Source organism: Anopheles gambiae, chromosome 3, assembly GCF_943734735.2.
Source record: "Anopheles gambiae chromosome 3, idAnoGambNW_F1_1, whole genome shotgun sequence".
NCBI classification, from domain to species: Eukaryota; Metazoa; Arthropoda; class Insecta; order Diptera; family Culicidae; genus Anopheles; species Anopheles gambiae.
This window is the reverse complement of record NC_064602.1, coordinates 8,891,851-8,911,186: the sequence shown is the minus strand read 5'-3', so window position 1 is coordinate 8,911,186 and position 19,336 is coordinate 8,891,851. Positions and strand designations below refer to the sequence as shown.

Genomic DNA, 19,336 nt, shown 5'->3' with positions numbered 1-19,336 from the left:
GCGACGGTCCCTTTCGGCAGCAACAGAAACATAACGCCACGTGTTTCACATTCCGCTTGTGGCATTTGTTCGCGGTACGATTATAAACAATTATCCCCGTCAGCCCGTCACGCGTGGTGGGTAACACGTTTTCAGCCCGGCAGAAGTATTGAGGCAATTTAAAACTTTTATCAATTATCATCCATTCAGATCGGGTCGAATTTTTGCACGACTGCCCCACCACTGTTCCTTCCCCTCGCACCGTTTGGTCTAATGCGTTCTAAGCGAGTAAAGTCAACTTTTCCCGGAGCGATTAGCGCTGAACGCAAATGAATGTCGGTTGCTTATTGTCAACTCCAACCGTTTCAACTCCATTAGCGACGGACCTAAGGGAGAGAGTATTTTATGAGGAAAGGACAGAAATAGGTGTTAAAGCAGGGAAACATAAAATTGATGATCGCTGCGAACAATCATTTAACGTGAGTTGAATTTGAAAGGAAAATTAGTTGTGCCGAGGAAACCCTGCATTGTATGAATACCAGGCTCTATTGTGAAACATATGTTTTGGGGTCAAATTTAAATTCCATTTGAACAAAACTTTTAAAAAATAAAAAAAACAAGCACACAATTTTCCAACAACACCAAAAAACGAAGATTAAAGCCTAGCATGCTATAAAATAAAAGCTACCATAAAATTATTACTAGCAAGCCATAATTTCAATATTTCCTGGGGTGCTCAACTAAAATGATTATAGCAAAGTTGCTCAATTTCGATTTATATTAAAAAAATATTGCCTTGAATATGTGTCAATCACTTACTTTAAATACTATGATTCCAAGTTGTCAAAATTACTTTTAAAGAAAAAAGATACAAGTTCGTTATAAAGTTGAAATAATCCTTCCATTTATAACACTGATTTATGCACTGCATTTATACACGAGTAAAGAAGTTTCAACTCCTCGTAGCTCTGAAAAACAAAGTCAAAGTGATTATTTTTCTTTCGTAAAATTATGCTAATACATACTATACAAACATACCTTCAACATGCTCCTGGGGATCAAACAGTTCAATCGAGAACACAGCTCCACAAAGCTCGGCCTTTCCTGAGGTTCTTGCTTCCAGCAGTGCCGCATAATTTGGTACACTTCATCGTTTGCGTACTTCGGTGTGGGCAGCGTACTCACACACTCAAAACTATCAGCAAACCGCCCGTGTGGTATCAATCCCCAGCAAGGATCACAGCCCAATGAAAACAGCTCCCAGAGCAGAACACCATACGACCATACGTCTGAGCTGCTAGTGAATGTGCCATCGCTTTGCAGACATTCCGGTGCTATTCGCTCTAGCGATAGGATGCTTTGCGGAGTCAGCTTACTGAACAGCTGCAGTCGGCAAGGTGATCCAAAGCCACTCAGCTTCACAATGTTGCCCTCACCGAGCAGTACATGGCGAGCGGAGAGATTGCCGTAGACAAAGTCACGAGACGAGAGGTATTGCAAGCCGCATGCGATCTGGTATGACCAGTAGAGCAAGTCCATTTTACCAAAGGTATATCGTTGAGGACGTAATCTAACCCTACTGTAAATAATGAAGGATGAGCAAGGAAAGAGTGGAGAAGCTCAGTTGCGTGGCTTAAACTTACCCTATGTTTTCTGCAATTTCATTATCGCCTTCCTCACGATAAGAGTGTCGATGTTTGAGCAAAAAGTCTTTCAAATTTCCAAACCGACAGTATTCTGTTATCACAAAGAACTCTCCTAGAAATAAACAACTTCAGTGCTTTGATGTAAGATATTAACACCAACATTCCTTACCATGTACCATGTTTTCGCTAACAATTCCAAGAAAATTTAAAACATTCACATGATGCCCCACCTGTACGTAAATCTTGAGCTCTTCCAAAAGATCTTGCGTATCAAAGCGCTTTACCGGTTCCTTCGCCATCACTTGAATTTCCAACGCCGGATCACCAGCAACTCCCGTTACGATCGCTTTCCAATAGACACCATATTCACCCTGCCGGAGCCTTTCGACCAGTTGTACCTTCTCTCTCGGAAAGTGATGCACTTTTGCCGTTATATCTGATGTCTTAAGACCCCCATCCGCACTACTGCCGCTGGGAATGTTCTTCCCTTCCCACGATCGTTTATACGCGTGTGCGACGCAAATCACGATCATGAGTACTAAACATATGATGCCAACAACCGTAATAAGCATCATGGCTAGGGTTTTCCTCTGATAATCACTGTACTCTAGATGTTGCAGTGAAATCGCGGTCGATCTGTTGCCTTGATCTGATAAAACATCACAGACAAGTATACCGGGCACCTTCAGAATCGTGTTCAACCATTGCTTCTTTTCGTCATCTCGCTCAATGTCGCTTTCCCCTGCCTGCAAATAATCGTATCGTAAGCAATCATTTCACACAACAAAGCACATGCGTTACAATTTCCAGCCTCAGCTTAACGTTGCTCGTACGACACTCGTGCCACCGTTGCGTTTCACATGGTATGAAGGAAAGGTTAAACTTTGGATTTTCTAGCCCTTCGCCTGGACACAGCAACTGCAGGAAGTTCATGTCCTGCCACAATTTTGCAACGGTGCTGCAAAGCCCGCTCCCTAAATGACTGCAATTTGCCCACTTTCTTTGTGATTTCGTGCACTGGCTATGTGCATCTTGCAAGGCAGCAATGGAAACTAGCACACCTTGGTGCAGTTCGCAAGCACAATTCGTTACCCATTTTTCGACACGCCAAACAAATGTCGGTTTGGCACATGCAACAACTACAAACGTTCCATTACATATGTGAGGGTAATTCGAATTGTTATAATGTACACTCTATCGATATCAAGATCTTGCTACACTCTCACCTACTACACACTGTGTTCAAGCTCACTTACCTCGCATTATCTCAATTTTCGCTTCGTTTCGGATGTCGCATACAACTTTCACACACACACACACACACACATTCAGGAAACACATTTGCTGCATTTTGTGTTGCTCGTTTTCTTCATTCTTTCTTGAAAAATTAGTCATAGTACATCGAACGATTTTAATGCTTGTTTTTTTATATAATAATGCTATCGCTACTGGTTCGGCCTGGCAGCGGTTTCGTTAGTGTGTTGTTGTTGTTGCTGCTGTATGTTGTTTTCTGTCGCGGGAAGGCATTTTGCAACTGTTGTTGGCTTCTCACCCGCTGGAGCAAGAGCACCAAAAACGGTGTCACAGAGCGATTAGTGTTACGGCAAGGTTGCATTCTGCATTGTGCATTTCACAGTGGACGGACGTTACACATTGGCGTTACAGAAGCTTGGAGAATGGGGGAGTTTGTGTGTGCACGCTTAAATCACCAGCTGGTTGCGGTATCGGGGTGGTTCCGGAAAATCGCCCAAGTATTCCGAGTGCTTGATGCCAAAGCTGTAGGCCGGCACGTGGCCAAGGTTAATCTGTCGATCGTGATGGGAATGTGCATGCAGTATGATGCAGCAAGGATGAGATGATGATGATGATGATGGCCCACATCATCCCCCCGGGGAGCATCATGTCGTCGAAGCACGTTCGAAGATGATTAAAACAGAACCATGGACAAAAATACCACACATAGAAAAGAGACAATTATAATTGAATGTTCACAGAGAAGTATAGAAAAGCTTGGCGTCTTCTTCACGTCCAAAAGCATGTTTTCAAATTGTTCACATATTTGGGAGCTTTCTGTGCCACATAGTTGGAGTGCCGAATGGAAAAGGAATAGGCAGGTACTTTTTGAAACAGATTCAAAACCTGGGGCAAAATAACCAACAAAAAAAAACAGTAATTTAAACCATAATGAACAATGAGACAACAAAATCATACATTCGTGAGGAACGCATTGTAGGAGGGAAAAAGAAAGTGTTGCACAGTTAAAACCAAGGACCTGCTGCGGCACCAAACACAAACGTGGCCTACCTTTTCCGGATAGTGTGCCGCCGGGCCCGGCTTGAGCGCTTCGTCCGTCGGTCGCCGGAACCGAGTGGCCATCGAGAACATGGGCGCCCGTCTTACCAGCGGATCGATCTTCGCATCGTAGTGACCGGGACCGGGGAACCCAATGCACTCAGGAAGGGTCTGCTTCTGTCGCCCGGTGATTGTGTAGGCTGGCGCCGAACGGATCGGCCCTTCCTTGCTCGAACCGAGCACGTTCGGGATGTGGTATTCGTTTGGAGCTGTTGGCGGCGCCGATGATCATATTCCGTTCAGGCCAGCGGGCAAAGCAAGATGGAAAGAGTCGGAACAAAACGGGTCACGAAATGGGGAAGCTTAAAACTGTACCATGGGAGTTCTAGAGGAAATCATGAGATTGAAGACCCCTGGAGGTACGTTTCCTCCACACAGTAAGCCAGTAGGATGGGGGGGAGTATTTTGAGAACTAGACCAACACAGGAAGATGCCGGTGACGGTACCACGATGCACGTAAACATAACTCGGGGTAGCACAGAAAGCGATTAGGAACAAACGAAAGCACAAACTACCTACAGGCAACTTTGCCCTTAAAACACTATCAACGGCTGCACTACAAACTAAATATGCAAACGACACACGACTACTGTAACAGGATCGGGCCCACAGTATGCCCGTAGACATCCCTGGGGAGATACAACATGGATGGGTGCTTTGGCCCTAGGCCCGGAAGTGACCGGTGCACACCATGCGCTGATGCTGCACATTGGCCAGCTGCTTCACACCGGCAATGCAGTTCGGTACGAGTCCTTCGCCAATCGCCTCCACCGAGGCGGATGAGTGCTCCTCCGTGGTGGTCTTTCGTTCGCGGACCATCTTCATCGAACCGCCCGCTGTTCTCGTGGTGGTAAAGGTCGTGAACGTACTGCCGTCCTGTCCGTTCTGTACCACGGTGGAGCTGGTGGTGGCGTTCTTGCTTTCGCTACGATTGTCAACCGTCGAGCTGGCACCGTTTGTGATCACCATCGCTTTCATGGCGGCTACAGCTGTCGCTTCATCACTCGTCACTACTGTACACGCGCGTGACATGCAACATGCACAGAAACAGAAAGCGTACACAGGGTTCGAATACAAACCAACAGGGGAACCACAACGGGAAAAGAAGAAGAAGAAAAAAACAGATACGAGTATTCGATAACGGTTCATGCAGAGATGAAGGTAACGTGTAGTAACGTAACAACTCGCATGCGCAAGACAACGCAACGGATGGGAGAGAGAAAAGCGCAAAAAAGCATTACCTGGACCGTCGTGAGTGATCGATTCGTGATTTACCTTCACGCCAAAACTGTACGCTGGAGAGCAGTCGTTTTTACACTTTTCCGGTTGATAGGCCGATGGTGCTGGAAGAGGAGCAGAGTTTGAAGATGGTGTCAGATGTAATGGACGAAGCGTTGGTGTTTTGGTAGTCTTACCCGGTGTATCTCTCATCGTTTCGCCCTTATGTTTGATGCCAAACGTGTACGCTGGTGAGTGATCAAGCTTCACCTTATCCGGGTTGTAGGAACCGGGTGCTGTGGAGTGTAAAGGAAGGGATGATTAAAACATGCTCAGACACATGGTCGAATCTGTGCTTGTTACTATAGCTATTCTTAACCACATGAAATTCCTACAATATGAAGCTTGTAGCGATACTTTTTACAAAGAACCCATATTTCTTAAAAGAACTCCTATCAAATCAACCTCAGCAACTTACCTGGCACATCATTCGGCTTCTCACGGTTCACCTTGATTCCAAACGGATACGCCGGCGAATGGTCCAGCTTTACCTTTTCCACCGAGTACGTGCCCGGGGCAGGTGTCATGTCCACCTTATCGATCACAGGCTTCACACCGAACGTGTAGGCCGGGCTACTGTCCAGCTTGACCGCCTCCGGGTTGTACGCTCCGGGGGCGGGAATAATATCAATCTTGTCAATGTGTGGCTTCACACCGAACGTATAGGCCGGATGGTGGATGATGTACTTCTCCGGCGAGTATGCGCCCGGAGCCGGCGTTGGGTTTACCTTCGTCGTCTGCGGCTTCACACCGAAGGTATAGGCCGGCGTGTGCGAATCGTGCACCTTCTCCGTATCGTACGCTCCCGGGCCCGGTATGATGCTGGGCTTTTCCACATTCGTCTTAATGCCGAAGGAGTACGCTGGGCAGGATGTCTTGTCGATCACTTTGTCCGCATCGTACGCACCCGGTCCGGGAACAATGTGAGGCTTCTCCAGGCTGTGCTTAACGCCGAACGAGTACGCGGGCGAAGACTTGTCGATCACCTTATCCGCATCGTACGCTCCCGGTCCCGGGATGATGCTGAGCTTTTCGACGTTCGTTTTCACTCCAAACGAGTACGCGGGCGACGACTTATCAATCACTTTGTCCGCATCGTACGCTCCCGGTCCGGGAATGATGCTTGGTTTCTCTACGTTCGTCTTCACGCCGAAAGAATATGCCGGCGAGGACTTGTCGTGCACTTTATCAGCATCGTATGCCCCTGGTCCGGGAATTGCATTGGCCTTCTCAAGGTTAGGCTTCACTCCAAAGGAATACGCTGGAGTCGATTTGTCGTGCACTTTGTCCGCATCGTACGCTCCAGGACCAGGAATAGCATTAGGCTTTTCCACATTCGTCTTCACACCGAACGAGTATGCAGGGGAAGACTTATCAATCACTTTATCGGCATCGTACGCCCCGGGTCCAGGAATGGAGTTCGGCTTCTCAAGGTTAGGCTTCACCCCGAACGAGTACGCGGGAGTGGTTTTGTCGTTCACTTTATCCGCATCGTACGCTCCAGGGCCGGGAATAGTGTTAGGCTTTTCCACATTTGCCTTCACACCGAATGAGTACGCTGGGGAAGACTTGTCAATCACTTTGTCAGCGTCATACGCTCCCGGTCCCGGGATGGCGCTGGGTTTCTCCAAATTCGTCTTTACTCCAAACGAGTACGCTGGAGATGATTTGTCGTTCGCTTTATCGGAATCGTAAGCACCCGGTCCGGGAACAGCATTGGGCTTGTCCGGCATGTGCTTCACTCCGAACGAGTACGCTGGAGTTGATTTGTCGTGCACTTTATCTGCATCGTACGCCCCAGGGCCAGGGATTGCGTTCGGTTTCTCCAAGTTTGTCTTAACTCCAAACGAATAGGCTGGAGACGACTTGTCGTTCACCTTGTCGGAATCGTACGCTCCCGGTCCTGGAACAACACTGGGTTTGTCCACATTCGTCCTTGCGCCGAAAGAGTATGCCGGCGCGGACTTATCAATAACTTTATCCGCATCGTAGGCTCCAGGGCCAGGAATAGCGTTAGGCTTTTCAGCGTTGCCCTTCACACCGAAGGAATAGGCCGGAGATGATTTGTCGTGCACTTTATCGGCATCGTATGCACCCGGACCGGGCACAAGGTTAGGTTTCTGCACGTTGGCCTTCACACCGAACGAGTACGCCGGCGTTGCATGATCAACGCGATCCGCATTGTACGCTCCCGGTCCCGGGACTTGGTTCGGTTTAGCGACGTCCGGTCGCAGCCCAAACGAGTACGCCGGTGACTTCCCATCCACCTTGTCTGCGTCGTAAGCTCCCGGACCAGGATTGGCACTTGGTTTCTCTTGCTTGGCGCGCACGCCGAAGCTGTACGCAGGGCTACTATCTACTTTGGCCTTCTCGGGAGAGTAAGCACCGGGCGCGGGTACGTTGTCCGGCTTATCGATTGTCGGTCGGATGCCAAAGCTGTACTTCGGCGTTGAGTCTAGGTTTGCCTTCTCCGGGCAGTAGGCGCCGGGCGCCGGCGTCACATTCGGCTTCGCCACCTTCGTGCGCATGCCGAAGCTGTACGCCGGCTGATGGTCCAGGTTCACCTTCTCCACCTGGTAGGCGGACGGGCCGGGCGTATTGTTTGGCTTGTCATGGTTGATACGCATGCCGAATGCAAATGCGGGTGAGTGATCGATCAGCTTCTTCGCCTTTTCCGGCTCGTAAGCGCCCGGTGCTGTTGAGTGCGGCGATGATGAAACGTGTGCGATGTGATGCGGATGAACGTGCCAAGAGCAAACCAGGCCAGCAGGTAATAGGATAGGCAGCCAACAATGGGGATGCAAATGAAACAACAAACGCACGGAAAAGAGGTTCGTTAAGCAATGGTTTCGTACTAGTGCTATGATTTGCAGCTTTGCAACAGTGTGGGTCGTCACCCTTACGTACCAGGATTGGAGTTGGGTTTCTCGATCGCGGGCCGAATGCCGAAGCTGTACGCAGGGGTTGCGTTTAGCTTCACTTTCTCCGGCTCGTATGCACCAGGGGCGGGCGTGTTGTTCGGCTTCTCGACGATCGTCTTCAGGCCGAAACTGTACGCCGGTTTCTTATCCAGCGCGAGTGCCTTTTCCGGCTGGTACGCTCCGGGAGCTGGAAGAAGGAAAAGGATACGAACATGGGGATATTAAAACAAACATTCAGAGTTGCAAAGGTACTCCCACTTACCCGGCGTTTCTTCAATCTTTTCCGGTATAACTTTCAATCCGAAGCTATATTTGGGTGATTTGTCTTTCAATACTTTTTCCGGTGAGTAGGTACCGGGTGCTGGAGAAGACAAGAGAATCCATCTTCAGTCGTTGCCAAAACGGGGCCAAGCTTCTTCGTTCCAAGTTCCAAAACTTACCCGGTGTATCGTTGCGGATTTTGCTCTCGGTTTTGATGCCAAAGGAAAACTTCGGGGTGCTATCTAATGCTACACGTTCGGGTTTGTAGTCTCCGGGAGCTAAAAAGTATATATGGCACGGCGGGAAGGGTGTTTTTCGTGGGTGGGTTTTCATTCTTCTTGCATTTTCTCAACCAAACAAACCAGCGTTTTGGTCGGTTTGAAAAGTTTCTTTGATGGGGGTTAAGGCGGTTCTTACGGGCGGTGATGATACGATGGGATGAGAGAGGTTTAGTTTTCATGATTCAGGCTAAGCTACAACCAACACGCTACTCAACACTCTACATTACTCTCCTGTGCCAAAACAAACCGCACACCAATCGCACAAACGGAAAAAGGTGCAAAACTCATACACACTACGTTTTGGTTTTGATTTTTCGAACGGGATAAGGGATAACTACACGCTACGGAGATGCAAACAAAAAACTGACGACACAAGCCCAAGGAATAGTTCACATCTGCCTCCTCATCGAGCGGCCCCTTGTGTTAGTTCTAGTTCTCAGTGACTAAAGGCTTATTGTGTGGCAAGAAAGACCTTCGTGGCGAATGAATGATGAGGCGGTGACGCATGAAGATGTTTGATGAGCCTCTCGGATGTGTTGTGTATGTGTATGGTTTGATCTATGAAGCAATGAGAGAACATGAATGCGCTTGCTTGGGGATGCACTAAGGTAATGAAGAATGAGATTGATGAAACATGATCAGTATGTAAGTGTGACCCCTGCCGCTGTTGCCCTGCTTTCCAATCGGACCAGTGTGTGTGGGGATGACCTTTCCGGGATGATAATGATGCGGCATAATGTCAGTTCCCTCTGTACCCCCACATATACCCCCCTCCCGGCACGGAAGCAACAAGTGAAGGATGGAAGCAGCCGCTCCTCTCCCCCAGTACGCTACCTGGTGTTTGGCTGGTCGGGTTGGGCGGTTTCTTCACGCCGAACGTGTACTTCGGTGCCGATTTGACCAGCATTTTGTCCGCCTTCTCGATGTTGTACTCGCCCGGCGCCGGCGTTAGATACTTCGGTATCTCTTTCGGGCGGCTCTGCAAGCAGTAGGCCGGCGGTGCATCCTTCCCTTTGCACCCGAGCCCGGTGATGTTGTACAGCGGGCCCGGGCTGAACGACTCCGTGCGGGGTTTGTGTCGCTGGCCGAAGCTGTAGGCGGGTGCGGCTTGCCGTTTCGAGTCTACCACTTTCGTACCTAAAATGGAAGAACCGAAAACGAAGCGGATCGAGTTAGAAACGTTAGCTATAAAACGCGCGGGTTCTCTATTGGGCCATTCGGGTCGGCTAATCTGGCTCAAAATAACGTTTCGCAAGCGGACTTTGCCTTCTCATGTGTGTGTATCTCGGGGTTGCTATTAAATCTCGCAGCTAATTATTCAATCTTTAGTGCTTTTTTAAGTTTTCTCACTTTGGCACACTCGTAACAGCTGTGTGGGTGCACCGGTTCGTCCGTTAGTCGCACCTAGTTTCACTATTTCCATTAAGTGGTTGATAATTTCACGCAAAACATCCCCTGATCGTTTGCTTTTTTTGCCATGCCTCTCTGTATGAATATGGTAGCAAAATAAATATTTATTACCAAATGGACATATGGACATGAAGCTGGGTGGATGGGAGGCGACGCCGCCGCAAGCCGAAACCGAGATGGGTCACATTGCGTGTGACGCGGTTCTCTTCCGTCGTCGCTCATCGCCTTATAAGGCAATGTGGAACTTTTTTGTCGAGATCGTCGAGATACTGTGGCCGTGCCCGAGAGCGGTATTATTGCGCACTTGTTTGCTTTTTTCAATCAACAACAACAACAACAACAGCCGAGTGCTCCGGTGGCTTCCACACGCTCAGTTCAACGCCCACCAGAACGCTCCGCTCCGAGGTTCCGTTTGCAGCGTGACGCTCAAGAGCATGCGGCCTTCACGTTGCTCTCCTCCTGGGTGAGCACAGATTGAAACGCACGGTTTGATCTTAATTCGATCGGACATTACACACCGACAGAGAGGTTCCCCACGGAGGCAGACAGCCAACTGGGAGACGCGAAGAAGATGACGGCTTGACGGCGAACCCGGTACGAAAGCCCACGCATTCCCAACCCTGTTGCCCGTGACTCACCGAGCAGTTGTGGTAGCAGATACTGTGGCCCTGGGCCACGGTGCTCCGCCGCGATCGGTCCCCGCCGCTTCGTCGGCGTCCAGGGGCGCTGCTCGAACCCACCCATCACGCGGTAGGAGGAATCACGATAGTGCCGCTTGATGGTAGTGCTCTTGTGCCGGTAGGTGGTGCTGCTGCTCGCTGTCGTCGACAGATGTTTCGTACTGGCTAGCACAACCTGGTGAAATAGGACAAAAGGGCGCATTTAGTAATGTTGTGCTTCAAAATTGTTGTTTGCAGAAGTACGCGCTCCACATTCGCTGCTGTCTATTACCATCTTGCTTGGAACACACGGCACTAATAGGAAAAAAAAAACACAAAATTTTCACCAAAAACCAAATCCTACTGGAATTTCACCCTTTTTCTTATTATAAAAGTGACTGCAATGAGTTCAAACGGTTGAAATTTCATCAAAAACCTGTAAATGAAATTTTACGAACAGAGAAACGGTGTTATTTTCTTCTCCAAAGACACATCTCCACGCTCCTGCCCACGTTCAAATTACAGCAAAGTAAGGGCGCGAACGGGAGCTGTCAAACGCGCGGGCACATGGCTTGCTGCGCTATTGTTAGCCAAGTTTAGTCAAACAAACATTTACAGCTTTTGCTGTTGTTATTTATTATTTGTTAAAGCTCCGGCCAGCATTTCGCATTTCCTCGTGGAAGATGATGTTAATAAATGGGTGCAAGCAATGTACGGGGCTCTCGCACTGCAATCAGCCCACAAATCACACAAAAAGAGGCACGAGGCAAGGGGTTAAATGGATGAAGTTATAATTATGGGAAACACACGACGGGAAACGGGCAAGGTTTATTGCTTCCTTTGCCCGGAAGAAAGTCCAACGCCGTGCAACTGCTGTGGCCGAAGAGTTGTGCATGCACACTCGGGCTGGAAAAACTTTTGCTAAGCTACCGCACTACCACACTCCAACCCGACAGCTCTGATGCTTTCAAGGATATTTAGCCCCTCACGTAAAAGAAAGCTCCATCATGCAACTTCGAGAACAAGTGCAATGATTATTGTGTGTGTGCCGGCGTGCACACGAACTGTCCACGGGCACGAAAACTGCAGCTATTTGTAGAATGGCGAGTGAAGCATTGTTGTCTTGGGTGTTATTATTTCCGAACCGTGCTAAAACCGTAGTTTCTTTGTTTCTAGAGCGTTTTTTGAGCAAACAAAAAACCAGACCCCACATTGATTGCATCTCATTACGTTATCTCCAAAGCAGCAGCGAATTCTTGGCATTCCAGCCGTATCCGCTTGCAATGCCGTGATTTTTCACATGTTTTTAATTAGCAACAGCTCAGCTCATTCCCCACTGCTTGGAGCTTGTATGAATGCATTCGATTATGGTACAGGGGCGGACGACCATCGATAAATAGGTCGCGCAGCGTCGTCTCGCCGTTTTCAAAAGATGCCCTTTTCGCGTGGCGTCACGTCCGTTGCGTCTTCTGACACGTTTCGTTTTTTTTTCCTGTACATTTCATACGAAACTGATCCAATCTGACGTATGCGCATGCGTACTTACGATCAATCTTAGCCGCGATGCTTCTCTGCCACTACCTTGGGACTTTGGCTTTGGGTGAATAAATTATTGCACTCTCAGCATAAGCTGCAGAGGACGACCGCGTGTTCATGTTTCATGTCGAACGTTGCTGCCGTTGCTGCTGCTGCTGCTGCTCCTTGGGCTATTGATTATGTCACCTTTTCGCGTCTGTTTTCGAGCGGGAGTCTCACCGCGCTCTTGTACACGATCTGGTGGTGGCTGGGAATGAACCCGAACGCGCGTGCTCGGGCATGGACAGAACAGGTCTCGCGCGATCTGCGCTCCCCGCTACGTGTACGCAGAGAGATCAGCGATCGCCGGCGTTTGTCGGCGTTTGCCCTTCTGCTGGTTCCATAAATGGCGCTACAGCGCGTCGTCGGCCAGCGTCTCACCCTCGCTCACACACGCCCCGGCGTGTCCACAATCATTTGGACGAACACAAGCGTGTGTCATACGTCCGCACCTTTTGGTCGGACCCCAAGAGTGTGTGTTTGCGTTGTGTTGCGCTGCTCTTTTGATCTCTTTTCGAGGTTATTCTTGCGCTATTCCTATTTATTCGATATTCTTTCCTTGTACGGCTACGGCGTCCCAGGCTGCAAATAATGGATACCAGCAGCCGAATATGGGCGGTGTGGGTTGCAGGGTAGTGTTTTATAACTACAAATTCGAAAAGGTTGCTAAGACACAAAGATCATCCCAAAAACAGTTAAAGGTTACAAGCAGCTGCTCGACCGGTGCTGCATGATAAATGGAAGTCAAAAATGGTATATAAAAGACAGTGGAAAGCAAGCAGTCGAGCAACGAGTTGTTGAGCAGAGAAGGCAATGAAGACATCTTGAACAACGTAAAATAAAAAAATAAGTATTTTAGTCATCAAATGCATTCTTAACTTCTTCAAACTTGATCCTTCTACCCGTAGTTCTCACGCTCATTACTTGCATAACACCCAATCCATCCAATTGCATCGATGATCAGACGGCAAGCAAACGCGGCAGTAAAAAGGAAATTCTTCGCAGCTCAGATGTGCTTGCTGCATTTGGTGCGTTGATTTTTGATTGAACAACAGCGAACCCCAACATCCAACGTCTTTTCCCCAGGGAACGGGTTGGCTACCCCAAAATGGGCCAAAAGCAATTACCTGGGCGAGAAACAGGTTGTGGGGTGTTCTACTCTACCCTGCACCGTTCCATTTCTCTACCCACAAGGCGATCGTGTGTTGCAATCAGTCCAAAAAACGCAACTGACTCAATCTCCCCTCTCGCCCTGAGGTGGTACAACTCTTTTAGCTTTGTAGGCTTATCAGCAAAGTTTGGCAAGGAAGGTGTGTATAAATCCTTTTGTGAATGGTTTATTTACAGTATTTCGAAGAAAACAGCCTATTTCAAAATGGCTCTATGTTGCGTTTCAGTGCAAGCTGAAAGCTCGAAAGGAGCTATTTCGATTGCATAGCGACATCTCTTTTATTGGGTAATTACAACGACACATTAGTGCGTGTGCCTTATACGCTATAAAAGGAGAAAAGCAATTGAAGACTGGTTGGACACTGTAAAAAAAAACCCCTCCTTTCTTACCGGACGACAAACTGATTATGTTTGCCAGTTTTCTTCGTGCCAAGGTGGCCTATTTCTGGAGGACCCCACAGCTCCATACATACAAGTGCTCCCGCCACCGAAGGCCGCCCTGTTTGATGGCAGAGAAAAGCGTTCGCGTTCGGTTTAACAAGCAAGTGCCATTTTCTGGTGCAGTGGAACAAACGGCCCTCCGTGCCCTTACGTATGCACAAACGTATGCACTCTGTATGTATGCCCCCTCAAGCAAGCCCCAAGAAGTCCCAGGTGTTTATTTATGTAAATGAAAACGCTACTCCACTGCTGAGTCGAGCTTAAAGAAGCAAGGAAAAACAAAGCGAGAGAGAGAGAGAGAGAGCTTTTTTAAACCGAAAGTCCTTGATTGCAGGTCCTTTGACTGCGGGAAGGTAAAAGAAGGGGAGGAAAAACAAACAAACACACAGGCAGGTTCAATGTCGGGCATGAAAACAATGCAACCGCAGCACCCCGTCAAGGTTGACGGCGCTGCAGAACCGGAAGCGAGTAATTTATGCCAGGTCCATGGCATAGCCCTGTGACAAAACCACTGCCTACAATGTTGGGTTGGCATAGGAAGGACATTTGTGGTTTTCCCATTGCGAGGAGAGAATCATAAATTAATAAAGAACAGAAACAAGAAAGTAATTGATCTTTGACGTGTGCAAAGCGCAAAGAAAGCTTCGCCCGTGCGTGATCGGTGAGCCATCGCAGTTAAAAGCCTGCGTTTTCGCGGTGACTTTACGGCCGTCGTCGTGAATCAATTACATCAGTGTTCCTTTTTTTGTGGTACATATATACAGCGCCCACCAGCAGCAAAAAACCGAACGAACACGCATGTCGCGGGCGAGCACGACAGATGTTTAGCACGTTTCGGGACCTGGCAGGCCCCAGTCTTTACTTCCCTTTCAGCGATTATTTGCTTACACATTGAACGAATCCATTAAAGCCCACGCAATCGGCCCAGCTGCCTCGTCCGTCCAGCACACAAACAGTCTGCTAATTACATGGGGCTGTGCTTCCCCAACCAATTCACCACAATTCTCAACCAACCTCCCACAACGCAGAAGGGGAAGCGATGCCGAACCACCAATTTACTCCTTCTTGCTTGCTGCTTACTTTGCAGATTAGTCAATCGAAATTAGTCTCCTTGCCGGATCAGGAACTTCCGCAATGCAGTGGAAGGTACTGGCAGCGATCCTGGTCGTGTGGGCTCACTGCTGCTGTTGTGGCCGGGTTGGACTGTTGTGGGTGGTCAGTTAGCATGAGCACAGGGTTGGGAGGGTTTTCGTCGACGACGACGACGACGACGTTGACGCCAACCTGCGCCCACCACCGGGTAACAGAAACGGCTGACATTGATCTTGACGGGCTGGCAGTGCACAATTGCGTGACGGTCGTGCATGTTTGCCATTTTTTGCGTCTTCCTTGCCTCACTTCACTTCGATTCCAGGGGTGCGATTGGATGAATTTGCTTGATTGCAAATTGATCGGTGCATTGCAGTGGTTATGAGATGTGTGATCAGGGACGAACGCTTTCCCAACGCTTTATGAAAACGGTTTATGTAAATGTGTGGGTTATTTAACAGAGCTGCGAGGATGGTGCTAGTCGTGCAAAAAATGTCTCAAAAAGGTTTTACATGTGTCCAGGCTTTATACGGCGCTGTGAGAATGTTCTGACCTCTTTAATTGAAATGTCCAGTGGAGCTTTCGGGTGGAGTCGTTACTTAGTTGCAGACGCAAAAGCTGCACGCATGTTTTTATTGCCCACAACGCTCCCACACTGGGGTACGCCAAACATCACATTAAACGTTAAAGCCAGGCCAGTTAAAAAAGAAGGGAACTCACTCGATAGCCACATGTTAGCCAAACGTTTGCCATGTGGTGCAAATTGTGGCACATTAAGCCACTCTGTCGCTCTCCTGAATGCAATGATTTATTCATATCACGGTGTGGTGTGGAAGAAATGTGTCACACGTCGAAAGTGCTTTTTTACGTTCGCTCTCTATATATGATAAAAAATTTTAAATATAAAAAAGGGCTGACTCCCTTACAGAGATAAATCCATGATACACGTGTGTCATGAAAGGGGGGATAAAAATTCAAAACAACTATTACACGGAGAGTTCGTTGCTTTAACCGTCGTTGCAGTCATTCGGTCGAAAATCTCGCACGTCGAGAGCGATTTACATATTCCAACACTCTGTGTGTGTGTGTGTGTTTGTGTGTCTCGCCGTCGCTAGAAGGGTTAATTGGAAACTGGAACTTGTTGTTGTGCGTTAGCGGAACTGGTTTCCTCCGCCGCCACTCACTGCCGGCCCAGCAGGAGTGGAGAAACGGTGTCCAATTCTAGAGCAAAACCCACTCCAATGTTTCGAGCGTTCTAGCGTTCTTCCACCCGTTATGCGTAGTTTAAGTCGAAAGGAGCTATCACCATATCGAGTCTCGTTAGCATCGAGCGATACGAACGAAATGGGGTTTACATTCATTTAGCGTTTGTTTTGTGCTAAAGTATCATCGTGCCCATTTTTACATGGCTAAAAATTTGTCCAGAAGAGTAAGTCCTGTTTTTAAATGCTTTATAACGCACACACAACCTACAGGAACAAGGAGCGCCGGGATTTCACCCAACAAAGCACCAAACTTCCCTTTTTTCTCTCTTCTCCCCCCGGTGTGCTTATCGGGCAAATATGTTGCGTAGGTTTGCCGTAGGTATCGGTGACCCAGTTTCCCCCCTCAATCCCGCCGTGTGCAAAGTGCAAAGACTAACCAGACCGGAAATAGGGAATCCGCAATACCGAAGGTCGGATTGCTTTGGAGCCATCGAGCAGCAAGCGGCCACCGGAATGGGCAGGATGTCAGGGAAACGGCTGGTAAACAAACAGAAAAGGGGCAGAAAAGAAGAGTTCCCCTCGCGATATTATTGAAATGAACCCGAAAAGGGTCGACTGAAAGTTGTCTGGTACGCATTTCCATACGAGCAAACTAACTAAAGCAGAGGAGCAAAAATGCCAATTGGGGGCTGTAAGACACATTTGCATCTGCTTTGGACAAGCGAAAAGGCAAACCGGTCGCAATAAAACCCCTTTGAAATACGGGGTGAATATTTGCCAAAATTTTAACCGAAAAAAGCTAGGGTTTTGTGGCATTTTTCCGCTTATTTTTGTGTTTCTAATTAACCAAACCTGTTCTGAGGAGTGGTCGAACAACTTCATTTGCGAGGCCTTTAAAATGTTTATCATATTTATCAACCGATTTGTTTGTTTGCTGCTTTTATTTCATATTTCTTTGGCATATGCTTGGCTCTTCGCTGTCCTCGCCGTGAGAATCGGTAAGAATCAGCAAACGAAAAAAAGCTTATTTTCTGATCACAATCTTCCTTCCTTCGACAAGGTTAATCGTATCACACGCGGGTGTCACGGTACACCGTTTGCTGCGAATAAATTGGATTAAGTAACATTTTATGACACAGCCAAAGAATCCTGATTGCCAAACGGTCTCCTGCTTGTCGTTCTGGGGAAGGTTTTACTGTGTAGCCTTCCCTAATAGCCGTGTTTATAGCACAGCGCAGCGCAGCGGGGCCCGGAACGCGTGTTGAGACACGGTTTAGATCGGTATCATTTTGCATGGGAAATGAGAAAGCTTCGGAAGGCAACTACTTACTTTCACAAGGAAGTAAATAAAGTGGTCAGGGGAAGGAAATTATTCTTTAAAAGTCCCATTAATTATAAAAAAGCAAGAAGCGAGGCTCAAAAATTATAAACCCAACGATGAAATCGAAACCAAAGTCAGACGGACGAACGCCGTCCCCATCATAGTCGCTCCCCAATAAATAAGGACGCCACTACTAGAACGTACCAAAACGAACCCCACCAACAAACTCCCACTCTACTCTACCCCCTACCCGAAGGTCCGAGAAAGTTCGCGCATTGTAGTAGACTGTGGGTTCCTTTTTTTTTTGCTCATCAATGTTCCGCTGTCCTAGCAACACGCAGGACGCCTCGGTGTTTTTTCGCCTCACCAGTAGGCCTCGATTTCGTGAGTTTTGGTTTATTGGTGTGTTTGCCGTTCATGGTGTGTTTGCCGTTTGCTGTTCTGGTGTGTTATTTTTTTTTTGCATTAAGCTCGTGTTCCTGTATCCGTGACATCAAGATAAATCGATACGGAATTCCGTTGGTGGAAATGCAGGGTGAGGAGTGTGCAAAGCGGAGTGGTACGGCAATATGGGAATTTCTTTGCCTGCTCGGCAATGTCTCTGCAGGGGGTGTTGGGGCACAAAACTGCACGCAGAGAGTTTTTGAAAGAGAGGGGAGGAAACCACCATTCATTCCTCGTTGCGTGAAAAATGCCTCCAGTTGCATCAGGGGGTGGTGCATCAGAATGTGCAGCTGTTGGAGGGTGTTTGGTCGTGTTAGGGAAGAGCAGTCCGTGTGAAATCGCGTTGCAGGCGATGTTTTTTAGTTAACAATTTGTTGAACACAACAGTAGTAGTAGTAGTAGTAGTAGCACACGAAGGTTTAGGGGCAGCTGTTTTTTGTTACCAGACACGATACTACTGCGCGCCCGCGGTTGCAAGCAAGATGATGATGGTAGAGGTTTTGTTTTAGCAACACACAAGTCAGTAAATGGGAAAGATGATGGAAAAGCTTTTCTTTAGTTGTTTTTTTTTACTTTTCTTCTAAACACTTGTACACACTTACCGCACTTGATTGCGTTGCGTTTTGGGCAGGTCGTTTCCTTTTTTGCTAAAGTTGTGCTTTATTTTCTCAATATTTTGTTCCAATACTTTCACACGTTGCACACTCTGTAAAACGAAAAGCAAGCCATGATCACATATTAGTAAGCAGCAATTTGGCACTGAGCACTTCGAGTCCCTTTTTTTCAGTTCAGAGTCTTGTTGGAGACTCTTTTCGCAAAACAGTCCCGTTAAAACTATTTTTAAAAATGCACACTTTTTTCACTGTTTTTCACACCCTTTATTTCTATTAAAAGAACCACACACACACACACAGCGCTTCTGATGTTTCTGATTCAAACCCGTTTACTAACCGTCAGCAACTGGAGCAGCGCGCGGCCGTCTCCGTTCGATTCGTTCGTTTCTGTTCGCTGTTTATTCCGTGAATGAATCGAGGCGACGGTCGGTTGGGTACTAATATACCCTCCCAAGTGAGTGGGTCCCCCCCCCAATGACTGGGGGGGATAGCGTGTGTTCATTTTCGGATGAACGGTTTGGTTGAATTTACCTCCATCGCTTCTTATTTTTCGTTATAAGAATTTGAAGGTGACATATTTTTAAAATAATTTCAATGTTTTTGGGGATTGTTGCACAGTTATGGCAAATTTTATCGAATTAATTTAAAACCAAATTAAAATGATGAAGTCTCAGGTAGAAGCGTAGAATG

At 47.8% G+C, this 19,336-nt stretch overlaps 2 protein-coding genes across 5 annotated transcripts; both read right to left on the bottom strand.

The window, feature by feature from the left end:
• Positions 1 to 791: 791 nt before the first annotated feature.
• LOC4397811 (platelet-derived growth factor receptor alpha) lies at positions 792 to 1,787 on the bottom strand. The gene is made up of 3 exons (XM_061662539.1): positions 1,780 to 1,787; positions 1,018 to 1,555; positions 792 to 947 (listed from the first exon to the last, which is right to left on the bottom strand). The coding sequence occupies exons 1-3, from the start codon at positions 1,785 to 1,787 to the stop codon at positions 885 to 887; spliced, it is 609 nt and encodes a 202-aa protein (XP_061518523.1). The 3' UTR covers positions 792 to 884.
• A 1,175-nt stretch (positions 1,788 to 2,962) lies between these two features.
• LOC1277669 (uncharacterized) lies at positions 2,963 to 19,087 on the bottom strand. Of its 4 annotated transcripts, XM_061657128.1 has the most exons (13): positions 18,984 to 19,087; positions 18,635 to 18,738; positions 11,080 to 11,223; positions 10,767 to 10,983; positions 9,553 to 9,855; positions 8,617 to 8,715; positions 8,439 to 8,537; positions 8,163 to 8,363; positions 5,674 to 7,950; positions 5,393 to 5,491; positions 5,219 to 5,320; positions 3,930 to 4,186; positions 2,963 to 3,430 (listed from the first exon to the last, which is right to left on the bottom strand). In XM_061657128.1, the coding sequence occupies exons 3-13, from the start codon at positions 11,080 to 11,082 to the stop codon at positions 3,326 to 3,328; spliced, it is 3,762 nt and encodes a 1,253-aa protein (XP_061513112.1). In that variant the 5' UTR covers positions 11,083 to 11,223; positions 18,635 to 18,738; positions 18,984 to 19,087; the 3' UTR covers positions 2,963 to 3,325. The 4 variants fall into 4 exon arrangements, with proteins under 4 accessions (XP_061513112.1, XP_061513113.1, XP_061513114.1 ...); XM_061657129.1 differs by having other exon boundaries at positions 2,963 to 4,990; XM_061657130.1 differs by having other exon boundaries at positions 2,963 to 4,987.
• Positions 19,088 to 19,336: the final 249 nt, after the last annotated feature.